This window comes from Lytechinus pictus, chromosome 2, assembly GCF_037042905.1.
Source record: "Lytechinus pictus isolate F3 Inbred chromosome 2, Lp3.0, whole genome shotgun sequence".
Classification (NCBI taxonomy): domain Eukaryota; kingdom Metazoa; phylum Echinodermata; class Echinoidea; order Temnopleuroida; family Toxopneustidae; genus Lytechinus; species Lytechinus pictus.
The window spans coordinates 68,777,051-68,803,555 of record NC_087246.1 but is presented as its reverse complement, the minus strand read 5'-3'; the positions used below and the strand labels follow the sequence as shown (position 1 = coordinate 68,803,555).

The following is a 26,505-nucleotide window of genomic DNA, read 5'->3' as shown; positions in this document are numbered from 1 at the left end:
GTTTAAAATGATACCAATTTCATGACAAATCTCTCCGTTCAACTGAGATGTGGTAGGCCTTTGTTTAACTGAATGAAAATTGAAAAAGTGTAACAAAGCCACCTTTTCGTGGGGCGAGTTAAAGACGCATGGCCAATTACGCATAGTTAATATAGACCCTAACATTACAAGAAAATATTTGGCCTTGTGTCTGATTTTCACACTGTAAAGACTACAACGTAATATAATGAACTGTACTTTTTGAAAAATGTATTGTAAAACAGTGAAAAGTCTGATATTTTCCTCTTTACATGTATAACTTAAAGATGGCGGCTGCACATTTCAATTCGTCACAGCCGCGCGCACCAACGAAAGCCTTAGCCTCTGAATGACCCCCACCGAGTTATCAAATAGGGGCCTAAAAAAAAATCTGATGTCCGAACTTGAATGAATGATCTAAACAGCTGGCATGGCCGGGAACAAGGAGTTTAAATTTTTTTCATTTGGAGCTAACAGAGTTCTGCAGAACAACCAATTTAACAGAGACCGAAGATTTTGGTCTAGTCAGCTAGTAGTAGGATGATCATGATTGATTGACTCACTTTCTTTAATTTAAAAAGTCACTCAAAGCCAAGGCCCAAAGACTGCTCATGCTCCACTGTTAAAAAGGGTTCTAACTTCTAAATTCAGATCCAACACTAAACAGTTCAAAGTTTTGATGACTTGCATTCGCAGATTTAGTAAGAGTAAAAATCAGCTGTTCAGGAATTATCCATGTCCAGAGTCAACCTGGCAGCATCTCTATGTCGCGTCGGTACCCTCTCTAAGACTCTAGTATCAGTCTCTATGTACTATGTACGGCTCATCTCAAGGCCTTCTTTCGCGGCCCGGCGCGCCACTCGAGTCCGATCGCGATCCGATCACCGGCACCGGCCCTTTGCGTAATTGGCCAAAGCTAAGACAATCTGCCAGAGTCAAAGAAACCGTTTCTTTAAATAAATCAATTTTAAAATGATTTAAAAATACGTAAATTAATAAATTAATACATTAATTTTTTTTTATCAAAATAAAATGTCTTATATTTGTAAAAAAATAAAATAATATGTCAAATATTGCATTTTTTATTTTCTTATGTTTTAAAACGACTTATCGAACTCTAATGTAAGCCTTGTTGCCTACTTTTTCGAAATGCTTTAGTTTTACAGATCACTTTGTTATAATTGGTAATGTTGTATATAATTAATAATATTTACGATTTTGAATTACTAAAAATATTTTAATTTTTTTCCAATTATTATTTTTGCTTTTATAATGCTGAAATTCTAGAAAAATATTTTTAAAGCAATAATCACTTCACAATATCTGCATCAAAGTTGCCGATTCACATGATTTCGATTCGTCTCAATTCACCGGTATCATAAAATTCCGAGATTATATTTCGTAAAAATGTCTCTTTCCTGAATAAGGCAGGCGAAATGGAAGATACAGATGGGTAAGATAACTCGCATATTTTTGAATGAAATTTAAAATACACTTTCTTCAATTGAAATTCAACCTGTACTTTGAAATTTAAGTTGGAAGGTAAGCTCTTCAATTTAGCTTCTCTGTTTTACCTCAGGCTCAGCCTCATCAGGCGCACTACTCACACGTACCGGTATTGCGAGGAATACGGTAGGGATCTACATGTAACCTAACCCAGGGAGCTCCGGCCCGCGCAGCGGGCCGGAGCCCTGGGGCCCGTTTCTCAACACCTGGACAAGTCATATCTTTATCCACCAACCATCAACCATGGAGTTAGTTCCAATCTTACTAAACCCGTTTCACGAAAGATGAGCGAAAAATGAGCAGACGAGACGTAGCCTTACTCCTTAGTCACAAAATAGCCTAATTTTCAAAAAGAAAAATTATGACAAAATTGCAAATATTGTGATGAATTGGGAAATACATCTTTTCAAAATAACAGCACATTTAAATTATGCATCATACATACTTAGACCATGAAGATTGGAGCATTCAGTTGCTGAGAAAATTAAATTATTAATAATTCATTTCATGACTAGAAAATCACATGTGGACGTTGAGATGGGTACCCCCGGGACATCGAATTTTAATAGTTTACGAAAGTAAACCATAACGGTTTTCTTTGTAAAATGATGATAATTATACGCCCTTCTACGGTTCCATACATCATCAAACTATAGTTCAACAATTTTTGTTAAATCTTTGATACCGAAACATGCGATTTGACAAATTGTATGCATAAATTAGAGATAGAATTTATCCAAATGTTAATAGGGGTCTGAAAACGACAAATACGAGTCCAGTTATGGATGGCCTGACGTGGTAGAATCTTTATCGATTAAATCATTTCACTATTTCAAACTGAAAGGTTTTGTGGCGTTTTACTAACAGTTTTCATAGTTTCTTTGTATTAGAATTATCATTTAATGCATTATCCCACTTGTTTTGTGATGTAATTTCAACCTCTATGATTGATTACGTAAGATTATTATTTTCAAATATCTAGGCGCTTTTGCATGTCATAGTCTACCCACGTGATGCCACTACATGTACGTCACTAAGAAAGAAGTTATGACAGCTTCGGAGGTGTCATAAATATTTAGTGAGGTTGTTGTACCCGATCTTGGTAAAGAGGGCTTCGTGAAACGGTTAGCGGACAAGTAGCTCACTATCTCTGATTTAATAGTCAAGAAGTTAGACTTATGACGGTGTTGAGAAACGGGCCCCAGGGGCTTACCGTGTATTTGACCATACTCACAGGACTAGCGTGATTTATGGTCTAAATATTTCTCCAAATGAATTGTGAAAACAGAAATTATGCACTTACCGCGATTATATGGATGAAGGTCTAACGAGTGGCAGTTTCCTGACATCGAGGCACAGACTGGAACTTCAAGTTAAAAAAAACGAAAAGTTCTCTCCTACCCCAGTCTCGATCGGCCATTTTGTTACGATTCATAACAAAAATGGCCGATCGAGACGGGGGTAGAAGGAGAGAACTTTTCGTTTTTTTGAAGTTTCAGTCTGTGCCTCGATGTCAGGAAACTGCCACTCGTTAGACCTTCATCCATATAATCGCGGTAAGTGTATAATTTCAGTTTTCACAATTCATTTGGAGAAATATTTAGACCATAAATCACGCTAGTCCCGTGAGTATGGTCAAATACATGGTAAGCCCCTGGGCTCCGGCCCACTGCGCGGGCCGGAGCTCCCTGGGTTACATGTAACCCGGCCCAGGGAGCTCAGCCTCAGGCCCGCTTTGCGGGCCGGAGCCCAGGACTCGTCCGTGTAATATGAGGCAGAGAATACTATCCAAAATGGGGTAGAATGGGGTCGCAAAAGCACCCAAAATAAGAGGGGGGAAAATAAATTATGCACTACCCCAATTATAATTAATGGATGAATGGACGGTCTATCGTGACACAGAATCCTGCTGACATCGAGGCACAAACTGGACCCTCAAAAAAAAAAGGAAAAGTCCCGTCTCATTCTCCTTCTTTCAAAATTGAAAACAAAATTGTGAGCATTCATAGTGCACAGCATTTCATCAAAACAAGGCTGCAAATTTTGATCACAAAAATTCAACATTAGGGCTGTTTATCGATAACATCTTTATCGCTAGTCTTGTTGATAATCGCGTTTTTTGCCACTTAGCGATATCAATAACCTTTCTCTCGTCGATAATACCCGCTATTACATGCATGTACATGTAGGGATACAGTGATTTTTTGCGATTTCACGTAAATACACGGAAATGGCCTTTTGAAAGTGAATTTTTAAACAGAAAATAACAGAAAAATTACTCCAAAATTTCAACAAAATATGAATACTTACATGTACTAGCCACAAAACACGATCTCACCCCCACTTCGTTATAATCCTGACAATCCAAACATGACTGCACTTGACTCCATTCGACCTTATCAAAAACATCAGAAGCGCAAGCTCAATTTTAACGAAGTACCAAGTAACGTAGAAGGCAGCACACAAGCCGTGTGTTGCTGCACTCTACGTTTTGAGATGTACAGAACGATATCAAAATGCCGGATAGGCAAAAGACATTGACGATGCCCAAAAAGCCCCAAAATTATCGATAAAAATTCATCCAATCCTAAAATAATGCTAATAACGTGAAAGGTGAGGATGTATTTAAATATATTTGTTTGTTAAAAGATTTTATGTAATCATTTACATCCGATGAACATGGATTTTAAAGCATTCTTGGTACATGTACAGTGGCAGATACAAATTTTGAACAACGCGAGTATGTGACATCGCTATAATGTAGAAAAAATAGGTATTGATTATGTTCTCTGTCGATAGTTATCGAAATTGGCAAGATATGTTTAGCGACATATCGTCAAAGAATTTTTCGTAACGATAACAGCCCTAATCAACATAGAATTTCACTTTTTATATTTTATATGGATTATGAAAGGTATTTTCAGAGGATCTGTTTTCTTACCGATACTGCACAGGTAGTATATTTCGTTTACTTTGTGCTTTTCTGTCACAATCTTACGAAATAGCATCGGACCATATCCGTTTCCGTTAGTGTTTACTGTTAACAGAATCTATCTTAACATTAATGTATACAAAGTCAATCGAGTGCAGGGTTTTAGAGCGTCACAGAAATATGCATGAAATTTCAAAATCTTGATAATTTTTGATCGATTCTAGAGCAACCTGAACTGTCTACTTCTTCCTCTCTGAGTACAGACCACCTTCTGGTGTATTATTGTACTATTGTACTACATGTATTGAGGTTTTGCCTGGGACTGGCAGGTGCAATACACCGGGTGAACACCCTATTCTTTGACAAATAGTGTATTGGTCTTAAATAACATGCATACTAATATATACACAACAAAAAAAGTAAGTCCCCCCTTAAACAAACATCAATAATTTCCGAACCAATGCGAGTTTTTAATATATTTTTACATGAGCGTGTAGGTAATTTTATAAGCTACCCTCTGAGTAAACGTTATGGACGTATTTCACTTCATGCTTCAGTGAGCACCGTCAGAAGGCAAAAATGTCACTTTTCAAAAGTCACAAGCCAAATATCATGACTTTGATTCCATTTTATTGGAACTAATTTTACATTCTCATCATAAAAAATAGTCAGAAGGCTTGTAAAAGGTACTCTCTAAAAGACGATACAACTTGTTTGGCTAAATTTCACGGTTGAATAAACACAAGTCCAAATTTGCTCTAATTCGATTTTTTACACATTTATATCAATAAAAATGATAGAATATGATGACAGTTATTTTTGGAAGAATTTCTTCAACAATATTCATCGTTTCACGGTTCAATGGACATTTATTGAAAACAAAAAAAATACGATTTTCAAATATCACAGGCAAGTATTGGTTCATTTTGGGAACTGAAAATGATTTTTTCTCAACTTTTTCGTTATGTTCATGACCAATTAACATGCTTCAGTGATTCAAACGCGTTTAATTAAATATCCACGCTTGAATGAACATGTGGAATGCTATTAGCTCTTTTTTCCGTTACCTTGGAACTGCCCAGGTGTTAAAACTGTTAAAACTTAGGGGACCAACATTGGTGCAGCCACTAAACCAAGGTTAACAAAAAAAAACCACTGGAAACTTTTTATTCATTATTGAATTTCTGAATTGTTCTATCATTTCTTTTTTTCCCTTTCTTCCAGAATGTCAAGTAACTCTGCCTCAGAAACAGAGAATTTAAGCAACGATGCTCCAGCAGGTAAAGAAAATTCGAGCAGACACAGGTCTCATAGTAGTAGTCGACACAAGAAGCACAAGCATAAAAGTAAAAAGAGCCACCACAAGCATAAGCATCACAAGGATAAAGATGGACACCGTCGGCATAAGCACAAGCACAAGAAGCACAAGAGCAAGAAGGAGGAAGAGGAACAACCTCCGGCTGCTGTCCCTTTTGCAGTTGATGAATCCGAGTCAGATATTGAATTAGAAGATACCATTCCTTTGCCTAAATTTGAGCCAAAAATTCCCCAGCAGCAAACCAGTCGGCGGGAAGGCCGCAGGAAGGAGAGGGAGTACATTGATGAATCTCTTGCTGCTCTAGAGAAGCAGAAGGAACTTCTGCAAGCTCAGCTGCTGGCTACAGCTGACGATGAACACTCTGGAATGAACTTGATCGCTCAGGGTTACCAGTCCGATGAAGAAGAAGATGAAGACACCGTTCTGAAACAGTCCCTCTCAAAGTGGATCCATTCAGGGAGTTCCAAGGAATCCAAACCATCCTTAAAATCAGAATCTAAAGACAATGAGCGATCAGATAGGAGGAAGCGGGAAAGGGAAGATGAGAGCTCTCAAAAGAAACGACACCGCAGTAAGTCACCAGCTACTGAGCGTTCTTCGAGCAGCAAGGTTGATAACAGCAATGCTAAATCCTCTGAAAGCAGGACTAGTAGAGACAGTCATTTATCGAGTGATAAGAAACATTCCAAGGACAAAGACAACAGAAGAGAATCTAGAAAATCACCAAGTGCCACTAAATCTGAGCAGAGGGAGCCTAAAGATGGTAAGGAGTCGAAAGACCAAAGAAAAGCATCAGTTCGTGACAGTAGGGTGTCGCCCAAGCGAGAGCCCAGATCAGGAGAAAAAGCTAAAAGGGAGAGTATCAGGGACTCTAAACCCCACAGGAGCAGGTCTCCGATGAAAGAGAGGTAAGTGACTGTAGTTTGTACGCTTCTTCAATAAGAATTAACAGTTAAAATGTTTTAGGTTTGAAACATGTTTTCTCTCAATTGATGATGATGTAGCATCTGTACCGGTTTATTACCCTGCTGCCCCCCTTGCAAAAAATGAATTTTTGACTCACATATGAATGCACTTAGTTTCTTTCGAGATGCACTGAAGTAAACAACCAAACAATACATCTTGTTGAATTGGTTTCTCCTTATATGATTTTTTGTGTAACTATTGGCTTTAATATGCATGTTTAGTTCTCTTTCGTAAGTTTGTTTTTTGTTAGGGTTTAGCTTAGGCCTGGTGTTTTTAGAGCCCTTGTAAGTTATGAACCTGCCGGATTGCCTTCTGGGCAAGTTCCTTAAACTGCGGGTGAACAGGGCATTAAGATCAGGCACCGGTCCCTGTAGATATATTTTTAAGTGCTGTTTAATGTAATTTCATTATTATTATTATCAGTTATTTATTGTATAGCGCTTTGATCATATTTTTGGTAAAGCGCTATATAAGTACCTGTTATGTATGTATGTATCTACATGTACATGTAAAATCAGTAGGCTTTTATACAGGTAGATAAATATTTTGCCCACTGATACATAAAGGTAATGTTATACTCTTGTATATATTCATTATTGTTAATTTGTGCTTTGCTGTGTACACACCTTGTGTGATTATGTACACGTATGAGGATTTCAAATGAAGTGAACTGTCTTGAAGTTATAGTAGTAGACTAGTAGTCATACAAGTATTATAATAGTATTATTGTTTGGTTTATTAAAATTATTGCAGGACATTTACTGAAACTGCAAGGAGTAGACCAAGTCCACCCCGTCGATCCCCTCCCCCTCGTCGGCCTCCTTCCCCTCCAAGCCGCCGTCCAGACCGAAGTAGATCCCCTCTCGGTCGAAGGGGGCGGAGTCCCATCGAGAGGCGGGGCAGGAGCCCCTTGGAGAGGCGAGTAAGAGGCAGCAGGTCTCCAGTCAATAGGTTTGATAGAAGGAGGGGGATATCCCCACCAAGGCGGTTTGGAGACATGTCACGCAATAGAAGAAGACGAAGTAGGAGTCCTGATAGACGAGGAAGAAGAAGGTGGGGAAGGAGCAGGAGTAGGTCACCTAGAGATAAATTCAAAGGCAGCCTGTCAGAGGGACTATCATTGAAACAGGAGTCATCTGATGACGAGTAAGTCGCCAATTTCTGATTAAATTTCTTCCAGTTTTTCTCCTTTAATTGTGAGACTGAATGTTGTCAATCCTGTTTTTATTGTCTGCCTGCTTAGCAGAGTAAGACTAGAGGTGCTGCTTTTCTGATGGCGGCATTAACATTGAAATCTTAACATAATACAGGGGTGTGAGAGTTCAGATTTTTATCTGAGCTTATTTTTGGCCTTCCTCTGTACAAAAAGTTTGGGAGCTCTTTCTATTTCAGACTTTTTCAACACTCTTCAGCTTTTTTCAGATCTTTTTATTTGTGACCACTGACACCCCTGATAATAGTTCCCAGGTGACATGGCCAAGGTCAAATGCCATAGAGTCAATTAACTTAGACCATGTTAGAGACTAAAACATTCAAATCTTAACCTAAGGTTAAGTTTTCGAAATGTCGTCATAACATTTGATGGATCATCTTTATTAAAACTTGGTTCATTGAAGATTAGGTTTATTAGAAAGGTAACAGACAGGTCATTAAAATTATAACCAATACACATAAAACCACCTACTTTTGTGATAAATAGAGAACTGTTTTACAGATCAATTCAAAATTGGCACATTAATGCATATTGGAATGGAAATAATTTGAATAGATATTGGAATCATGAGGTCAAAGTTCATAGAGGTCAATATCTCATTCAGTGGATTGAAGTCCAACTTCGCTCATGTGCATTTTGATGATGAGCTGATGTAGGTCATAAGGTCAACTGTCATACATGTGGAGGCCTTGGTTCATTTTTACAATAAGTATTATTACAAACAGAGTTCATTTCCTTTTGCAGAAGATGCAATGTTCTAATAACTAAAAAAAAATCTCTTTGACCTGTAGAATCCCTGATGTTGACTTGGATGATGAAGAAGATGAAGAAGCAGTTATTGAGAGAAGAAGAAGAGAGAGGCAGCAACTAATGCAGGTTAGTGATGAATTATTTGACATGATATTACCTTAACCTTAAAAAGAACTTGAGGAAGGAGAGGGGGAGCTTCTAAGTGGAAAATTAATACATTTAATTTTTCTCTGAGAGTATTTCCTTTTTTAAACTTACGTTTTTCCTTTTATTCCATTGAAAATTATGACAGTCATTTGTCATCCCCAAATAATCCAATCATCCAGACCAATTGGAATGAAAAGCAAATCACCTTTTATGAATTCCATCATTTGTTGACTTTGTACACCAATTACTAAGATTGGCCATTTTGTCATGGCCATTGTCTCATGAAAAGTTTATGGGCCATGTGATACTTAATGGTAATGCGAATTCGGTCTCAAAAGGGCCGTCTGCACCAACCCGAGTTTTCAAATTAGCGCGCTATTTTTGATCCGTCAAATTATCCCGATCTGAACAATCTCGAGATTATTTGTAATGGAGACGTAATTATCGCGCTAGTTCGTAGGATTAATCTCGAGATTGCAATCCCAAGTCAACTTGGGATTTTTTGCAAAATAGCGCGCTATTTTACGAATTATCGCGCTAATTTGCAGGTGCAGACGCACTCGGTATTATTTATTCACGGCGTCAGACCATAATGCATCGATGCCTCGCTCGGGCAGGAATCGCTCTTATTGCGATGGTGGAGACGGGGTTTCTTGAATCTCGAGATTAATCGCGAAGAGGGCCAATTGGGCTCAAATCTCGAGATTGAGCAAACTCGGGATGGTGCAGCACCGCCTTCTAGGTGCACAAGACTTCAAAGAGAAAATTTTAAGAAATGTTCCAGTATATTTTTAATAAGGCATTCAATCAATGAGAACATGAAAATATCTGATGTAACATCCATTTATTGTAATAGTACCTTGTTTTTTTTACTGTTTAGACGCCATCGCAATCCAGGGGAAAAAAAAATCAGACATTACTCTGCCCTATATCTAAAATGAATTTTACTTGATTTGATAAAATACTGAATATTCATATCTATCTTTCTCCAAATCGCATCCAGATTCCTATTTAAACAGTTATGTATTCATTGCTAATATATTTTTTTAATGCTGAATATTCTTTTCTTTTCTTCAGAAATACAAAGTTGCTGAGGCAGCAGAGAGTGCAGCATCAAGCCCTGCTCAGGTGCCTTCCGAGCCCACATCCAACCCACAGTCACCCCAGCCCAGTGAGCAAGAAGATATCAGTGACCAGAGCCACGATTCCGAGGATGATGAAGATGAAGAAGAGGAGGTGGAGGAGGAGGAAGTGGAGAAGGAGGAGGAGGAGGATAGTGAAAAGAGTAGTTCATCATCAGATTCGGACAATGACAGCAGTGAAGAAGAAAGCAGGGCTAGCAGTGATGACGAGGAAGAGGACGATGAAGAGGAAAGACTCCGGGAAGAGGAGGAGGAGGCGGATAGAGAGAGGAGGCGGGAGATGGAGAGGAAGAGGTTAAAGGAGGCGTTTCCTCAGAGTGATAGTGAGGATGAGGATTCAAGCACTAAAGATGTTGAAGGGAGTATGGATAAGAACTTGAGTGATATTGTCAAACCCAAATCAGATAAAGGTGAGACCCTAGTGGTGCAAGGATTAGTCAGAAAGCATTTGATTGTTTCAAATATCTGTTTGGGAAAGAGTTCCTTTTTACCCCCACTAAAATTACGGAAAAGTATCGATATAGCTTTATAGAAAGTCTCAACTAGCTAGTATTTATTGTGTTAATCATGTTGGATACCTACCAAAATGTGGCTTTATGCTGTCAAATTGTGGGTCAGGATGTAATACATGCATTTCCCATGACCATGGCATTATAAGTCAGAACAATTACACCACTTTAGTCTTGAGGCTAAATGAGACTAATCTAGCTATCAAGCTATTAATCACAATTAAACCTCTCCCTTCAAAGAACTTCATGCTAAGCAAATCAATAGATTCATCAGTCGTTCACAAGGTTTTACAGGTTTGAATCCAGTTGATGGCAAATACAGAAAATAAATTGTGAAAATCAGAATAATAAAGAGGGTTTTTTTAAACCTAGATTAAAAATGAAAATTATTGGGGGTACTGGAATGCTTTCTTTAGTTATTATTTACTTTGTAACCGTGTCATGCAATTCACATGAAAACTACAAAATATCATTCAGATTTTGAATATAAAAATAAATGGTTTTGTTTGCATCATCAGTGATTTTTTGCAATTCATTTGGTTAAAAAACCTTCCAGTTACATTACATTTATAGTTATTATGGCTTTTGAACTGACTTAATTCGTATTTCTTTTTTATTTCCAATGCAGAGCAAGCAACTGCTAAAAATGGACTGGACATGTTTAGTGAGGTGGATATGTTCAAGATGGTGGGTATTCATAGAAAACAATGACAGCTGTATTGCTTTATAATATGTTGTGCATGGACTTTAATATAATTACAAATCCATCTTGTTTTTTTATTGCTTAGATTCATTTAGTATCCATTTGCACTATTTTTTTTTCCAATTTTATTATTGTTTTTGTAGTCTGATCAGTAGTGATATCGGTAGTACAGGGCTCTGTCTCTCTCTTATATATTTTTTTGTAACATTTTAGGTTGCCAAATGGCAATTTAGGTTTTCATGAGAAAAGTAATGAAACTTCATGATTAGAGGGTTTCACAATACAAATTTATCACACAAAAAATATTGAGGAGGCCTTTTAGACCCCAATCTTTAGGGTTAAGTGTAACTGTAGTTAGCACACCATGTACTGCACAAAAACTTATGTTGCACAGTTAATAGCTACAATTAATAATTAACAGTATATTTTATCATAGACTTTAAAATTACCATGAATTGTATATAACTGGTGCTGTTTCATAAAACTTGTTATTGTTAACAGTACATTTTGTAATAACAGTCTGAAGCGTCTGAAATCATTTAATTTGATTAATTTATAATTAACTTGTTATAAAAACTGTGCATTTGTTGTTATAAGGGGTCTGATTGAATATATTATATGTTATGTCAAATAGCTGAGATCAGATTTAATTGATTTAAGTTTTATTCCACATGATAATCTACATAGAATGATGAATTTGTTTGATTTCCTGACAGAGTCCATCCACTCGTGAGGGCATAGGACAGATGGGTCCTGAAAACCCCAGTCTCACTGATAATTGGGATGATGCTGAAGGATATTATCGTAAGTACAAACTCTTGATCAGTAGAGAAAAGCTTTCAGCTAGTTCTGTCATACATAAAAGAAAAATTGCCACCAAAAAGACGTTTTGTGGAGCAAATTGTGATTTGATACCACAGGGAAATATCCTGTTACTTGTACGCTGTTTGTTTCTTCCGCAGGGGTGCGTATTGGAGAGAGCCTTGACAAGCGCTATACAGTGTATGGCTACACTGGTCAGGGTGTGTTCAGTAATGTGGTCAGAGCAAGGGACACAGCTAGAGGTCAACTGGACGTTGCCATCAAGATCATCCGTAACAATGAACTCATGTGAGTAGGTCTTTTCAGAGATGCATGTTCTCAGACTTTTATCTGATTTGAGGCTCTGACAATTTCCCATCTCACTTTTTTTGTCAGGTTTATATTATACAAACACATTTGGGGGCTGATGTGTTCTGGCATCAGTGAACAAAATTGACTGGCATCCCTGATCTTTTCTTCTTCTTCCTGTGTTAATGTTGCTGGAAGGTGCTGAAGATAAATGTAGATGTTGTGTGTATGTGTGGAGACTTTCACATAACCTCTTTAATATTCTGTATAATTTCAGCCTCAGGTTTTTGTTCTTGCAAAGCAGGTGCATTTAGTGTGCTAAGGAATCATTTCTACACTATACATTAATGACACTAAAGCGAGATGATGAAGTCTGCTAGAAATGCAAAATTCACAACCTGGCTTTCATAAAATCAAATGGTATAGTATATCAAATGAAATAGAAAAGTATAGCATTGTTTTTCACCTAGTTGCAAATTGTGGTCAGTCATGTATGTGATTATGAATCATTAAGTGTAATAATGCCTATTTTCAAGTGTTACTTGCAATGTTTGAATTTCTACATTCAACCATGATCTCTTATCACCAGGCAAAAGACTGGCCTTAAAGAACTAGAGTATCTCAGGCGACTCAATGACCAGGACAGGGAAGATAAGTTTCATTGCGTTCGTCTCTTCAGATCTTTCAGTTACAGGCAGCATCTTTGTCTTGTTTTTGAACCATTAAGGTAAAATACTTTCATTCTCCCTTAACTGTATTAATTAATTACTGGAAATTTGAAGTAAAGAAATAGTGTAATATTGTATTCCTTTTGCAGGGTCATTTCAGGAGGTTACACATTTTAGCCTTTAATTTCAAGAAGAACTTCTTTAAGGGTATAATTGATTTCTGAGGAAAATGAAAAAAGAATAATATGAGCTTGTATTCATTTTGCAGGGTCATTTCAGTAGGTTCTTCATTTTAGCCTTTAATTTTAGGAGGAACTACATGTACCTTGTAAATAGGTCTACTGCAAAGTACCCTTGAAATAATTTTATTATCTTTTATTTTATTTATCTTTTATTTACTACATTTACCCTTGTACTTGATTCCTATGTAGTATGAACCTTCGAGAGGTGTTGAAGAGATATGGCAAGGATGTAGGGTTACACATCAAGGCAGTAAGGTCGTACACTCAGCAGCTGTTCCTAGCCCTCAAACTACTCAAAAGATGCAATATCCTGCATGCTGATATCAAACCGGATAATATTCTGGTAAGTCTCAAAAATACGATGCGAGGCACTTATTTATGTTCAACAAATCAAATCCACTCTATCTTTGGTGGTGATGATGTGAAATCCAGCAACCAACCCCTCCATTCTTTAAAGAATAAGTCAAGTTAAAAAATACTCTGAAATTAAAACAAAGGGCAATTCCATGAAATAATGTACTTTTTTTGGTTTGCCTGACCTAATTTTCCCTCTGTTTACTTCTCTTTATGAATTGCTCATGCCATGATAATTTCTTAGCATGACAACATTTTATATGAATTAGAAACAGACAATTTTCATTTTAGGACGGTCACACAAATTGGATATTGAAACAATGGAATCAACAGAAAGGCATAAATATTAGATGATGAGTAAGGGATAGAAAGTGAGATAGAAATTACAGGCTATTTGATGATGAAAAGGTGGTATATATTTATAGTTTGGCAAGATGACCAAATTCTTATTCACACTTCAATTACAAGGGTGATATAGAGTTACGCAACCAATACATCTCTTTATCATGCTCTTCTTGTTTCTCTCTTTCCGTTTCTTCATCTTTTTGTCTCCCTCTTTTCTCATTTTATTTTCATCTCTCTCACTACTAAAAAATTATGGGGGGGGGGGAGGGGCAATCACCCCCTGTAGTGTTCTACTGCCTATACATTATTCTCAATATGTGACCTGCCACCCCAAAACCAACAATAAGTCAACCAAAATTGAGCTTGAAAATTCACTTTCGAAGCTTTAAAATGATATATAATATGTTAAAATTGACCAACAATAACCATTACAAGTACTTGATTGAATGCAGAGGAAATTCAGCAAATGCTTTAAAAAATGAGAAAACAAGGTTTGAAGTTCAGTGTTCACTCAAGCATGAGATGTGCATACTGTGTAATCTCAGTAAACTTCCAAGCAGTCCGAAAAAGTAGTGTCCAAGAAACTCTTGTATATTTTATTTTATTCAACTTCACGACTTCAAATTTTCACATTATAAAGAAGAAGTATTGCTCTTTCAGATAGGCTATTTTTTGAATTTTGGGTTTTTGGAGACTAAATTACTATTTTGGCTATTGACAGAGAACCTAACCTGGTGACTTATTGGTGGTTTGGGGTGGTAGGTCACATATTAAGCTTTATCACTTCATCCATCCTGTCTTTCCCTGTAGAGCACCACAATCGTTTACTGGTAAAAAATCATTAATGTATATATATTTTTTTTCTTCAGGTGAATGAATCAAAGACAATCCTAAAACTCTGTGATTTTGGTTCAGCCTCACATGTAGCTGATTGTGACATAACTCCATATCTTGTCAGCAGATTCTACCGTGCTCCTGAAATAAGTGAGTTGAATTTCCATTTACTGTTTGTGTTTGGGGACTGACATTTTTGGCCGTCGGCCTGTCCCCATGTGAGAGACATGACCCAGGGGTGAACTTCAGACCTGTGAATTTGACCTCTTACATGTACCTATACCTATATAATTCCATGACATATCACTGCAACTGAAGCCCCTACTAATATCCATCCATTTCTGTCCTCCACCTCTCTCTGTGATTTTCCAAACAATCCTGTCTACTCATGTATGTTACCTTCCTATCTTTTGCACTGTCTTCCTTGTTTGCAGATCCCTCTGACTATTCCATGTTATATTATTTATGAAGACCAGATGATTGGGTGATATAACCTTATCACTTTTAGTTTATGTTTTTTTCACAGTTGTGAATAGGCCATCATAGGGACATATGTACCTGTATTATGTAATTGCAGATTTTGTCATTAGTCACATGATCTATGTAGTGTGTATTGAGAATTTTCCTGTAGCATCTCATTTTGATAACAAGGATCTTCCTCTGTTCATTCTGCTGTGAGTGTAATTCTGCTCTTACATGTAAAGGTGGATGTTTCACAAAGATTTAAATGTAACATTGGGGGTGTTGTAAGAAATTATTTGCAATCACTTGCAATTTCAGATGCAATTTTACAAGTGATAGATCAATTTTAACTAAAGCAAACCAGCTTGTACTTGTTGATACAAGAAGCAGACAACCAATCAATTGCAAATTTTAAATGAAATTAATGACTTTCAATTCATATTGGGACCTAAACTTGACTTGCGATCAATTGCAAGTTTCTTGCAATACCCAATTAGAGTCACACTTACATGTAAGTTCCCATTTTCATGTGATATAAAAGGTATCCCCTCATTGATCAAATCATGCTGAAAGGATGCGCACACTGCGTATTAACCAATAAGATTGCACTATACATATCATGTGCACATTGATATTTAAGCATGAATCTAAGTTATACTTTGTGAAACATCCCCAGGTTTATGTACTTCTGATGTGTGTACTAGAAGGCTTGCCATGTGAAGGTATGTTTTTTTAAGGATGCGTAATTGAGCAGATCTAATTGTTTGCATCTGAGGACTTATATTCACTGTCCTCATTCTAAAAAGACATGATCCCATTGTGGAACCTTGATATCTAACCTCTCTTATGTAATAGTGATGCGTGTACTGGAAGACTTGGGGTGTGTGTATTTGGTTTTTACAGATGTTTATCCAGCAGATATAAATTTTTGCATCTGGGGACTAAGAATCTGCTGTCAATATTCTAAAAGGCATGTTCCAGGGTGTGAACTTGACCTCTGACCTTTAATTTTTTCCCGATGTGTATTGATAAGATGACTGTCCTGGATACTATTTTGAGAGATCTGACACAGGGCTTGAACCAAAGTCTCCTGAACCAGTGTTTACATGTAACTTCTCATTTGGAACTGAATTACCTTGGAAAATTACAGACGTACAGCATACATGGAATTATCTAGGTTGGGGTTCAAATTATGAAGGGATTTGGACTTTGTCAAGTCTTCTTTAGACACATCATTGAAATTTTATTGGAATAGAAACTACATGTATATCAGACTTTTTATTTTATTCATGATTCACATTGTTTGACCAGGCATTAGTGTGTTTTTATTCTTCATTTTAGAATGGTTTGATCAAGGGACTGAATAGAAGATATGATATATCTTAGGAATTGTATGCATGGGTTTTATTATTTTAATGTAATTCTTTATATTACAAACAAAATCATAGCCGGTTATCCTTTTATCATTTGCTTTATACGACATTCCTTTATCAGGCGTCACATCCGTTTTAATAATTAATATCCGAAGGGATATTTCTCAGAATCTCTAAGAAAGCACAAGCCAAACAAAGAAGTAGGGAATTTCCCACATCCAGCTTATAATACTAGCAGCTGCGGGGATTGCATTTTTATTATTTGAAAAATCTTTTAATGATCCTAATGGAATAGATTATCATTAATATTTCTTGAGTAGTTCTACTGACTGCCATGTATATTGCTAGGATCCAACTATTTAAGATTTTTTTTTATAAGCCATGACTTCCATATTAGTAAATGTTACATGTATAAATCGGAAGAAACTTTGATATACATGTAGATTACAATTCCACCCATTTTCAAATAATGGAATATCTGGTTATTGAACTCCTGCTTTTTTTTCTTTAGCTTTGTAAAGTTTTTAAAGTAGGTTCGTGATGTATTTAGTTATATTCATGATATTTTGTTAAAACATTTAGCTTTATTTTGTCTTGTTCTCTTTTTTGTCTAACTTCACTCTTGTTTTCATATCTTTGTCATCTTCCTTAGTTAATTTGGATTGTTTGATTATGTGATAAAACATTTTTTTCCCAGTCATGATGTTTTACCTGTTTTGGGGGTAAGCTTTCATTTGTTAGGCTCCAAGCTTCATCAGGTAAAATTTCCTGATTGCGAGAAAATAATGTTTTTCCATGGTCCTCTCCCTTCGAAAAGACACTTTTTAAGTAGTTTCTTTTGTTCATCATCAATTTGAAATTCCAAAAGATTTTAAAATAAATATTTTGTCAAATTATTTTTATTGAAAGAGTCATCTGTCTCCTCTAATCTTTTTACAAGGTTCGAAAGACAACTGGCTGATGAAGACTACATAAACATGAGCTCTGCAGTGAGAGTTTTGCATCATGGCAGCTGGTTAAATACATGAATATTCATTGCCATGTACAGGGGAGTGAAATTATGACAATTGACCAATGAAAACGATGGGTACTCCTGCTCTGCATTGTATAATATGTATGAATAGAGCCTTTATGTCAAATGGTTCCTTCTTGGCTCCTACCATACTGGTGACAGTAGACGATATGATCCTGATGCAAAAAGGTCACACCCACCATTGGTTCAACTCTGCTCTTGTGAGTGTAGTCTCTCCACATCTGACCCTATACAATAATTATACAGTGGGAGGTCATGACACTATATTTACTTACTACATATTGATATTCATCATATTATATTCATGTACTCTTGAGTCCATATGATATCTCCTTGTTTTTCATTCCATCTTTCCTGTCATTGCACATACATGTACCCTTCATTTATTTATTTCTTATGTGTTTATTTTATGTTTCTTTTTTACTCCTTGTTTTTCTTCCAACATTTCTCTCAACACTTCCTAAATTTTCTCTCTCACAATCTGACATTCCCCTTTTCTTATATTCCATCATTTTGATTTTCCCTATAATCCCTCATTCTCCTTATCCTTTAATACATTCTGACTTTCTGTTACCATCCAACATAACTCTTGTGTTTACATTCAAACATATATTTTTTTTTCAATTCAATTCAATTTTTCTGTACATTCCACCATTGTCCAATTCCCTACAATACAATATCCCCCATACAAAAATCCTCCTTTTTCCTACATTGCTAAATTCTGTCATCATCCCCCCTATGTTCTAACCTCCTTTTATTTCATTCCATCATCCTTCCTACAATTAAAATTACCCTTTTTTCTACATTCTCCTTCTTTCTACATTCCATCCTATGGCCTTCATTCCAATATTTACCCTACCCTGCTATACCCTTCATTCCTTGACCCCCCCTCCCACTATCTTTCCCCATCCAGTCATTGGTATGAGCTACGATGCAGCCATAGATCTCTGGAGTACAGCCTGCACCATCTTTGAACTAGCCGCCGGTAAGATCATGTTCCCTGGCAAGACCAACAATCACATGCTGAAACTCTTCATGGACCTCAAGGGCAAGATGCCCCATCGGATCATCCGCAAGGGCATGCTACGGGACAAGCACTTTGACTCCAACTGCAACTTCAAGTATGTGGAGGTGGACAAGGTCACAGAGAGGGTAAGTTTTTTGTTGCTCTTTCTATAGGAAGATTGATAAATACCCATCAACTAATCGGAAATATGTTTGACCCATCAAGTCGTACATTAAAGACAAATTTGTTTTTCTTTAAGTTATAGGAGGAACTTTTTTCTTCTTAGAGTGAATTATAGCAATTCTTGTCATTTATTTCAATGAGTGGTCACTCAACCCTCACATTCCAATTACCCATTGTGTTTACACAGCAATATAAAACACACTTTGGTTGCAAAATCGGTTTATTTAATCGAAAAAATAATCTTGATATATTTAGCGATTCAAAATTTAGACAGGCTGAACATCAGAAATTTCCACCAAAGCATGATAAATGTCATAACTGCACCTTGGGCCATTATTGATGAATGATACCCAACTACAAACATTTACCTTCCAAAAAGAATGACAAAATTAATTCTGAAAATGATTCTTGTATTGAAAAGTGATAATTTGCTCACTTATTCAATGCATGACCTAAAGAATTTAAAATGTTTTTGCTTGGAAATTAGTCAATAAATGTAGGACAAGAAATATTTCTTAAAAGCCTGTTGTAAATTATCCATTATGTTGAATATCCTTGAAAACTTATTTTTCTGTTTCTTAAATACGAACATCAATCACATTGGTCATTAGCATTAAGATGCCATTGATGAAAGGAAGCAACTGTGTGAAATGAGTTTCTAGTAAATGAGGAAGTTTTGTCTTTGTTTTATGTGGAAATATATAGAATGACTTGCTTTTGAATAATGAAACGTCTATTTCAGAAATTGGGGTTGTTGGATTCCAATTTGTTTAACATAATATAAACCGTATGTAAATATCCCAAATAAAAAAAAAATGAGAAAATTGTTTCTTTCGTCATGGGAGAGCAGTATGTATAGATGGTAGCAGTAATGACATGATGAACGCTTTGCTAATTTCAGGAGAAAGTGACTGTGATGACCGTCATCAACCCGACCAAAGACCTGACCACGGAGCTGCTGGGTTACCAACGTCTACCAGATGACCAACAACGCAAGGTTCTGCAACTCAAGGATGTGATAGACCGGTGTCTCATGTTAGATCCTTCGAAGCGGATCTCCATCAGCGAAGTGCTACGACATTCTTTCATCCAGGAGAAGATCTAAAGGGGGGCAAGGATTTCCCCTTCTGGGGTCTCCTCCCAGCCTTGCCCTGAATGACACACTCCACATGGTGCTAGATGAGTGGTACTAGTACTCTTGAGATGTCATTAGCCATCAGGTTTCCACATGGCAACCTCTCTTTATTGTACTTTACGTTGACTGCAGAATGTTCTTGCTTCAACTCAGGTTCTGTAATAGAGCTATGTTCCGTATCATAGCTTATTTTTTACATTTACTATTCATTTTAAAGATGACCATCTGAATTTTAGAAGATTTTGCTTTGTATATTTGTGGATGTGCATAGAGTGCGTAAGATATTTTTTTCTGCAGGTGTCGATGGGTAAATCTTCATATGGGGTACTCTCTCTTTCAGAGTGCTTTGTGAGTTCATGTCATACTTTTTATATTATATTGCATGATTTATTATTTTGTATTCAATTGTGGTTCCTGTGAGTGCGATTGGACAGGCAGCTTTTGAATGAGAGAAGGTAAGAGGTGAAAAATTGAGGTAAGTTTTTAGAACCTTTGAGAAATCAGTAAAACTTTTTTTTTTTCAAGAGGTGAGGGACCTGCTCCCCCAACTATTCTTCTCAGGCCAACAAGATTTGAGCTTTTTCATTAATATTTACCCCATTTATAAATTGTTAATTAATTCCAATAAGTATTACCTAACTGAAATAATCAAGTGAAAGTATTTTCCATCTTTGATGCTCTTTTGTTGATACTTTCCTTTCATACTAATTGGAATAGGTCATAAATATCTTGCTCGTTTTTTTAACCATTTCTCAAAGAGCTACCATAGAGACTTCTTATTGTACACATCAGTTTTATAGGAAGTTGCTATATTTAAGAAATAGGTTCAGCTGATTTTTTTCTTATGTTCTTCTTCCAGAACTGTTCGGCTGCCGAGGGCACACCGGGTTGTACAACACAGAAGTATTAAAATCATGTGTGAGCACAAAAAAGTCATTTGTGTAGTAATATCATTTTCATGTGTAGACACTTTGATATCCAATCTAGAAACCATTGCATAGTATATATTTAGTAAGCACCCTTACCACCAACAACATACAAATAATGCAAAGGAATGAGAAATATGTGGGGTTTTTTCAACTAACTTTTCCCCTAAAAAAATAAAAAGAAAGAGGCTTCGTGAAATAATTTAAATGAATGTTGGATATTCGTCTCTGTCTGTGGACTGTTATGCCACCATAATTTAAATATTTTGTCCCATAGTTTCGATGATAAAAAAAAGTTTGCTCTTGTCAGAGATAATACACTCTCACAAAATTACATTACTTGAGATTCAACTGTAGTAATCCAGCTCTTAATGAGCAAAGATATTTTTGTTTAAATGTCCTTTTTTTTTTCATCGTGAAAATCGTTCATCTTAAATTTGATTTTTGCTGTGAATAAGATGTCAATTGGAAAAAATTTTGGTATTGAGTCTCGACCTTTACATTCTAATGTTTGGTGCAAGGGTAGAATTAGCATAGATCTATTTAAAACTTTGTAAATTTTGTGATGAAGAATGAAATGTCACGTTAAAAAAATTGTAATCTGCCTTTACAGCTATGTTTTGTCATTTCCCCAGTGGTTTTCTATTAGATTGATGAAATAATTATTTTAATTATTACAGGGAAACAAATGAATCAAATTAAGAAATATTCATGAATTTAAGGTTTTTTATAGTTCTCAATGTTATTGCAAAATGTATGCTGAAGATGTGCTTGATACTTCTCCTTTGATATTAATAGTTTAACAAAATCTCTTGAAATACATAAACAGTTGCAAAAAGAAATTAAATTCAAAACAAACCCAAAACAGAAAAAAGAGAGGAATTGGGAATTGATTTGATATTTGTTTTTGCCGATTCATCATTTCTACTGTCGGAGAATGAGAAGTTATCAATGCTTACAACTTTTACGGAACGGTCCCCTGATCATCACAATTCATAGAGCAAAAAGTGAATATCAAGCCCATTTTTCAGCATTTTTTTTTTCTCTCTCAGCTATGGAATACGTAAGTTGACTTGTTTTTGCCTGATTTCTTTCCCCCTCACCCTAGCGCTGGTTCAACTGGGGAGTGCTCAGCTCAAGCAGAGTTTGTTTATAAAGTGCATTGTCAGTAGCAGAACTGTGCCGGGTAAAGTACATGTGTGAATGGAGTGTGTTAATTTCAATGAAATGTACTATGATATGCATGTAAATATTACTGAAGGGGAAATCCCAACATGGGAAAGGGGGAAAGCCCCTAGTGGGAAATTCCTAGAGGGAAATCCCAAATGTGTCTATACAGGCAGGCATTGCAGGGATAGCTATATTATCATTTTATGACTTGAGTCTAATTATGATTTAAATTTGATAAAATTGCACATTTGATATTCTGATAGCAAATTTGACTTAAAAAACTGAATCTGGCAGATCAAATCTGAAATAATATATTTTCCATCATTTTGAATATCAAGTTGCTATATTGAATAAGAACAGTTTAAATGATAATCAGCTCTCATGTTCATCACCATATGCCTGTATTTAAAGCTTAGATCATTTTAAAGTGTGTGAAAATGTTGGTATTTAATTCTGATGTTAAACATGCCCCCTTGTCCGTTTCCTCGGCTGTCAGTTTATTCAAACCAAACTTATTTTGTCTTGTGCGCTGTATAGGATATATTCACTACATTAACAGTTTGCTTTAGGAGCTGAATTGACTGGTTTTATGCTTGTATAAAGTCAATGTCGAGACTGTTTTCCTATGTTTAAAGTACAAAAGATTGGTGATATTATTGTATGTCATACATACATGACATGACATGAATGAATGATGCTGAATGTTGGGGTCAGATAATTTGTTAAGCATTACTATGATGATTTCTTTTTCTGTTTTTATTTTTTTTTGTATATAGTCTTGAAAAAAAACACAATCAATATATTTCATTGATTTTTTAATGGTATCTGTAGAAGCAAGTAGAAGATATTCTGTTAAAATGGATTTCATTTGAATTTTGACCTTGTAAGAGAGGTCGGATCATGTAAAGTTTCTGAAAAGATCAAGAATATGTGAAAAAAGTTACGAAATACATCTTAGATGGAAAACAAAGTGCAGAGTTTAAACTATTTTTTTTCGGTGATGAGTTTAAATGTGATTTTGGTGATGATGTTGATGATGATCTGGGTACGAAAGACATTATTTCACTGACACGTCTTCTCTTGTGTTTCTCCCTTTGTGCGTAACCGTGGTTACCCAAGCTGCTCTGTTGGAAGCAACCCCTCCCTCTCCCAAGAGGATGGTCTTTGAGAAGATGCACTCATCAACAAGTATGGATGGTATTTTCTTTTTACTCCAATATGGTTACAGGAACCATTATTATGATAATAATCACTTGTAGATATAGTGCTTTTCATTAGTGATTCGTATAAAAGCACTTTTCAAATTTGATGCAATAAATGACAAAGAGATCAAAAGTGAAATTATTTAGCATTAGGTAACAAAGAAAGCTACCATTAGCAGTTGAATATTATTATAATGATGATAATATTTGTGGGATTCTTTATACAGTGCATCCCACAAAAAGTGAAACCGAGAACTGATGATTTATCATAATTTAATCACAAATTCAATAGACCAATGACTTATCGTAAATGTTAGTCTCCTCTTTAACTGTTTCACTTAGTCTAACTTAAATGATTCTTCATTCACTTGTGAGAAAAAAAAACAATTAGAAGAAAAGAAACCAAAAAAGTCACTCGGCGGGCGGTAACTTAATTTAAAAAAGAAATTGCATGTCCAAAAATTCCAATATCTGCTCTTTGATCTGGAACCTCAATCAAAGAAATGGTTCTGTTTCTCTAAAATAATGCTTGAAGAGCAATTATTTTATATAACGAAAGCATTTAGCAGACTAGCTGTTAGACTTACTCAACTTTCTGTTTTGTTACCAATCAGTCATGCATGAACTCTTTTGCTAACCATGCGATAGCTGCTGGGGAAAATCTGTGATAAACGCATGTTTATTACCATAAAGTGAAATTATTGAAAAACAATCATTATTTCAAATAAACAGAACTTTATCATTTCTTGACTTTTCTCAAGCCCCCCCCCCCCCCCCCCACTCCCCGTAAAATCCTGGGGGGTGTTTCACAAAGATTTAAGTATGACTTAGAGTCGCACTTAAATACCATGTTACGTACGGTATGAAAGGCTTGACCGCATTGGTCAGATCGTGTCATGAGGATGTGCACTACTACGTATCAATAAGATCGCGTACCATGTACGCGTCGGCATTGTAAGTGCGACTCAAGTCATACTTAACCCTAAATAGACTGGGCTATTTCGAAGCCTAAGAAGACTGGGGGGGGGGGGGCTGATTCAGCCCCCCCTTGTGATCTCGGCCGTCGATCGCGCGATCGCAACAAAAATTGGCACGCGCGTTACCCATGGCATTATCTACATAACTATAATATCAAATTTTGCGAAAAATCTCATTGCTCATTCATTATGCTAATTTATGCGTAAAATCATAAGTTTGCTCTAATTAATGATATAATGCCCCTAAAATGCTAATTTTTGTTTCACATACTCTAGATAGGCTTCTGATCAAATTTATTTTTCAAAATTTCAACATCACATTTATTTTCTAATGTATTCTTTTGTTTTCTAAATTTCTTATGTATTTCTTTGTTTTTTTACTTTTGTTTTTTATTGTTTTTTCAATGGAAATTATCGGGGACTTTATTTTGACCATAAAAAAGATAAAATTAATTGATTTTAAGCAGTAAAAGGAAAAATAATGATACATTTATGAATTTTGGCTAAAAACACAATTTGCATTGGATTTGTACACACATTTACGTTTTTGAGTAATTTGGGGTCTGCATGCACTTACGAAATGTTGCGTAATTTCGGAACCGCATACCGGGGGTCACAATTTTGGTCTCAAAAGTTGTGCGAGACGTGAAAGTAAAAAGTCAGCGAGCGACGCGGTCAAAAAATTTCAAGCGGCGGATTTATCGCGAAAAATGTCGAGGGGGGTTTAATCAGCCCCCCCCCCAGTCTTCTTAGGGTTAAATCCTTGTGAAACACCCCCCAAGTCTGAAATAGCTCAGTCAAAGTCGGATTAAGAAAATCTTGCTGCATCTTTCTTCTCTCTTTTGCAAGACCAGACTCCGGTTTTTACCTAGTGAAACCAGACTGAGATCAGGGCCCCTGTTAACAAAAAGCTTTGCGATTGATTGTGGGGCCAATATTTGCAATTGATCATAAACAACAACCAATGCAATCAATCATAAAAATCAGACCTACCATGAACTGATAAGCTTTATGTCAAAGGGTCATGGGCTTGGATACGAAATAAATGGATGTAAGCTGTCTAACTTCCCAAAGATAGCCCAAAACAAGTGAATCCACCAGAGGTCAGACCCAGACCCCTTTGGCATCGTGGTAAATACAAACCAACCCTGAAGTAACCTCAAGACTTTATCTCAATAGTATCCGGAGCAGACTTTGGTTTATCAATATTTGGAACTACAGTGCGTCTCAAAAAAAAAAAAACACTTTTGAAATGGCTGCCAAACAAAAAATATGTCACTTTGGGGAAAAATACCTATATATATGGAAAGCCAATAAAGTAAAATTTCAAATGACACCAAAAAGTTGGAAAACTATTCATGCTTGAGTGAGCACTACCCACTTAAACAAAGGGTATGAAAATTAGCCTTCCAATTTCTTTCAGTTTTTGAGAGGCGAGTCCCTTGGAACTTGCAAAGTTGAGGGTGTTGTGATAAATTAATGATCAATTTAAATTGTTAGAACAAATTTCATGATCTCGCTACCCCAAATAGCGATTTCGCCGAGATCCGGGAAAATCCCTGTTACGCGCATTGCATTATGGGATAGCTTTTTCGGTATTACAACTTCCTGTTCGGAAGTACAATGCACTGTTTTGCCATTCAGATCAACAGTGCCGTCATGCACAACAACACAACTTCGCTTTCGCTCGGAAAGTTCGTGATCACAACCCTCTCTTTCACGATACAGTTTAACGGCCTTTTCTGCTAAAGTCACTAATTCTGCCCGACGCTTTCCATTGCACGGTATTCCTTTGTCAGTTAAGATTTTTTTAAGTTCCGAAACTCATCATCATCATCATCATGTTACGAGGTGAGGTAATCCTGTTGACCTCGATCTGATTGAAACTGATTTTTTTATCCATTTTGTGGTCGACTAAAAATTGAACGGAGCTGAGTGATCGTGAATGCTGTATATATTTAGCGTCCAGTCTAGTCCGATCGTGATGTCAGGCCGGTCGCTAAATGCAAAATTTTAAGATATTCATTTTTTGTTTACTTTTTTTATAACCAAATAAAAACATGAATAAAAATTATTTTCACGTGAAATATATTTTTTATTTTTATTTATAATTCAAATGGAATCTAAACTGACCAAATTTAATAAAAAGTATTATAATCTGTACATATTACGCTGATTGGCATCGATTTCAGCGTGGTGGAAAACTCAGTATCGCGTACCTCGCGCGAGCATGACTCTGAACCGGAAGTGGTGATGACGACCCGACGGAGTGAAAATTATC

At 36.2% G+C, this 26,505-nt stretch overlaps 1 protein-coding gene across 2 annotated transcripts; it reads left to right on the top strand.

The window, feature by feature from the left end:
- Positions 1–1,357: 1,357 nt before the first annotated feature.
- LOC129253734 (serine/threonine-protein kinase PRP4 homolog) lies at positions 1,358–22,305 on the top strand. 2 transcript variants are annotated; one of them, XR_008583730.2, is made up of 14 exons: positions 1,358–1,471; positions 5,681–6,682; positions 7,494–7,886; positions 8,745–8,829; positions 9,928–10,402; positions 11,130–11,188; positions 11,921–12,008; positions 12,167–12,314; positions 12,904–13,041; positions 13,414–13,567; positions 14,793–14,907; positions 18,539–18,777; positions 19,716–20,867; positions 21,984–22,305. XR_008583730.2 is itself a non-coding variant. In XM_054892155.2 (13 exons), the coding sequence occupies exons 1-13, from the start codon at positions 1,455–1,457 to the stop codon at positions 19,917–19,919; spliced, it is 3,117 nt and encodes a 1,038-aa protein (XP_054748130.2). In that variant the 5' UTR covers positions 1,358–1,454; the 3' UTR covers positions 19,920–22,305. The 2 variants fall into 2 exon arrangements, 1 of the variants encoding a protein (XP_054748130.2); XM_054892155.2 differs by having other exon boundaries at positions 19,716–22,305.
- Positions 22,306–26,505: the final 4,200 nt, after the last annotated feature.

What these genes read in the sequence shown, in the direction of transcription:
- LOC129253734 (XM_054892155.2), top strand. An exon ending in AGGTGGATATGTTCAAGATG is followed by an intron (nt 11,189 to 11,920) that starts GTGGGTATTCAT and finishes ATTTCCTGACAG; the next exon opens with AGTCCATCCACTCGTGAGGG. An exon ending in TGGACAAGGTCACAGAGAGG is followed by an intron (nt 18,778 to 19,715) that starts GTAAGTTTTTTG and finishes TGCTAATTTCAG; the next exon opens with GAGAAAGTGACTGTGATGAC.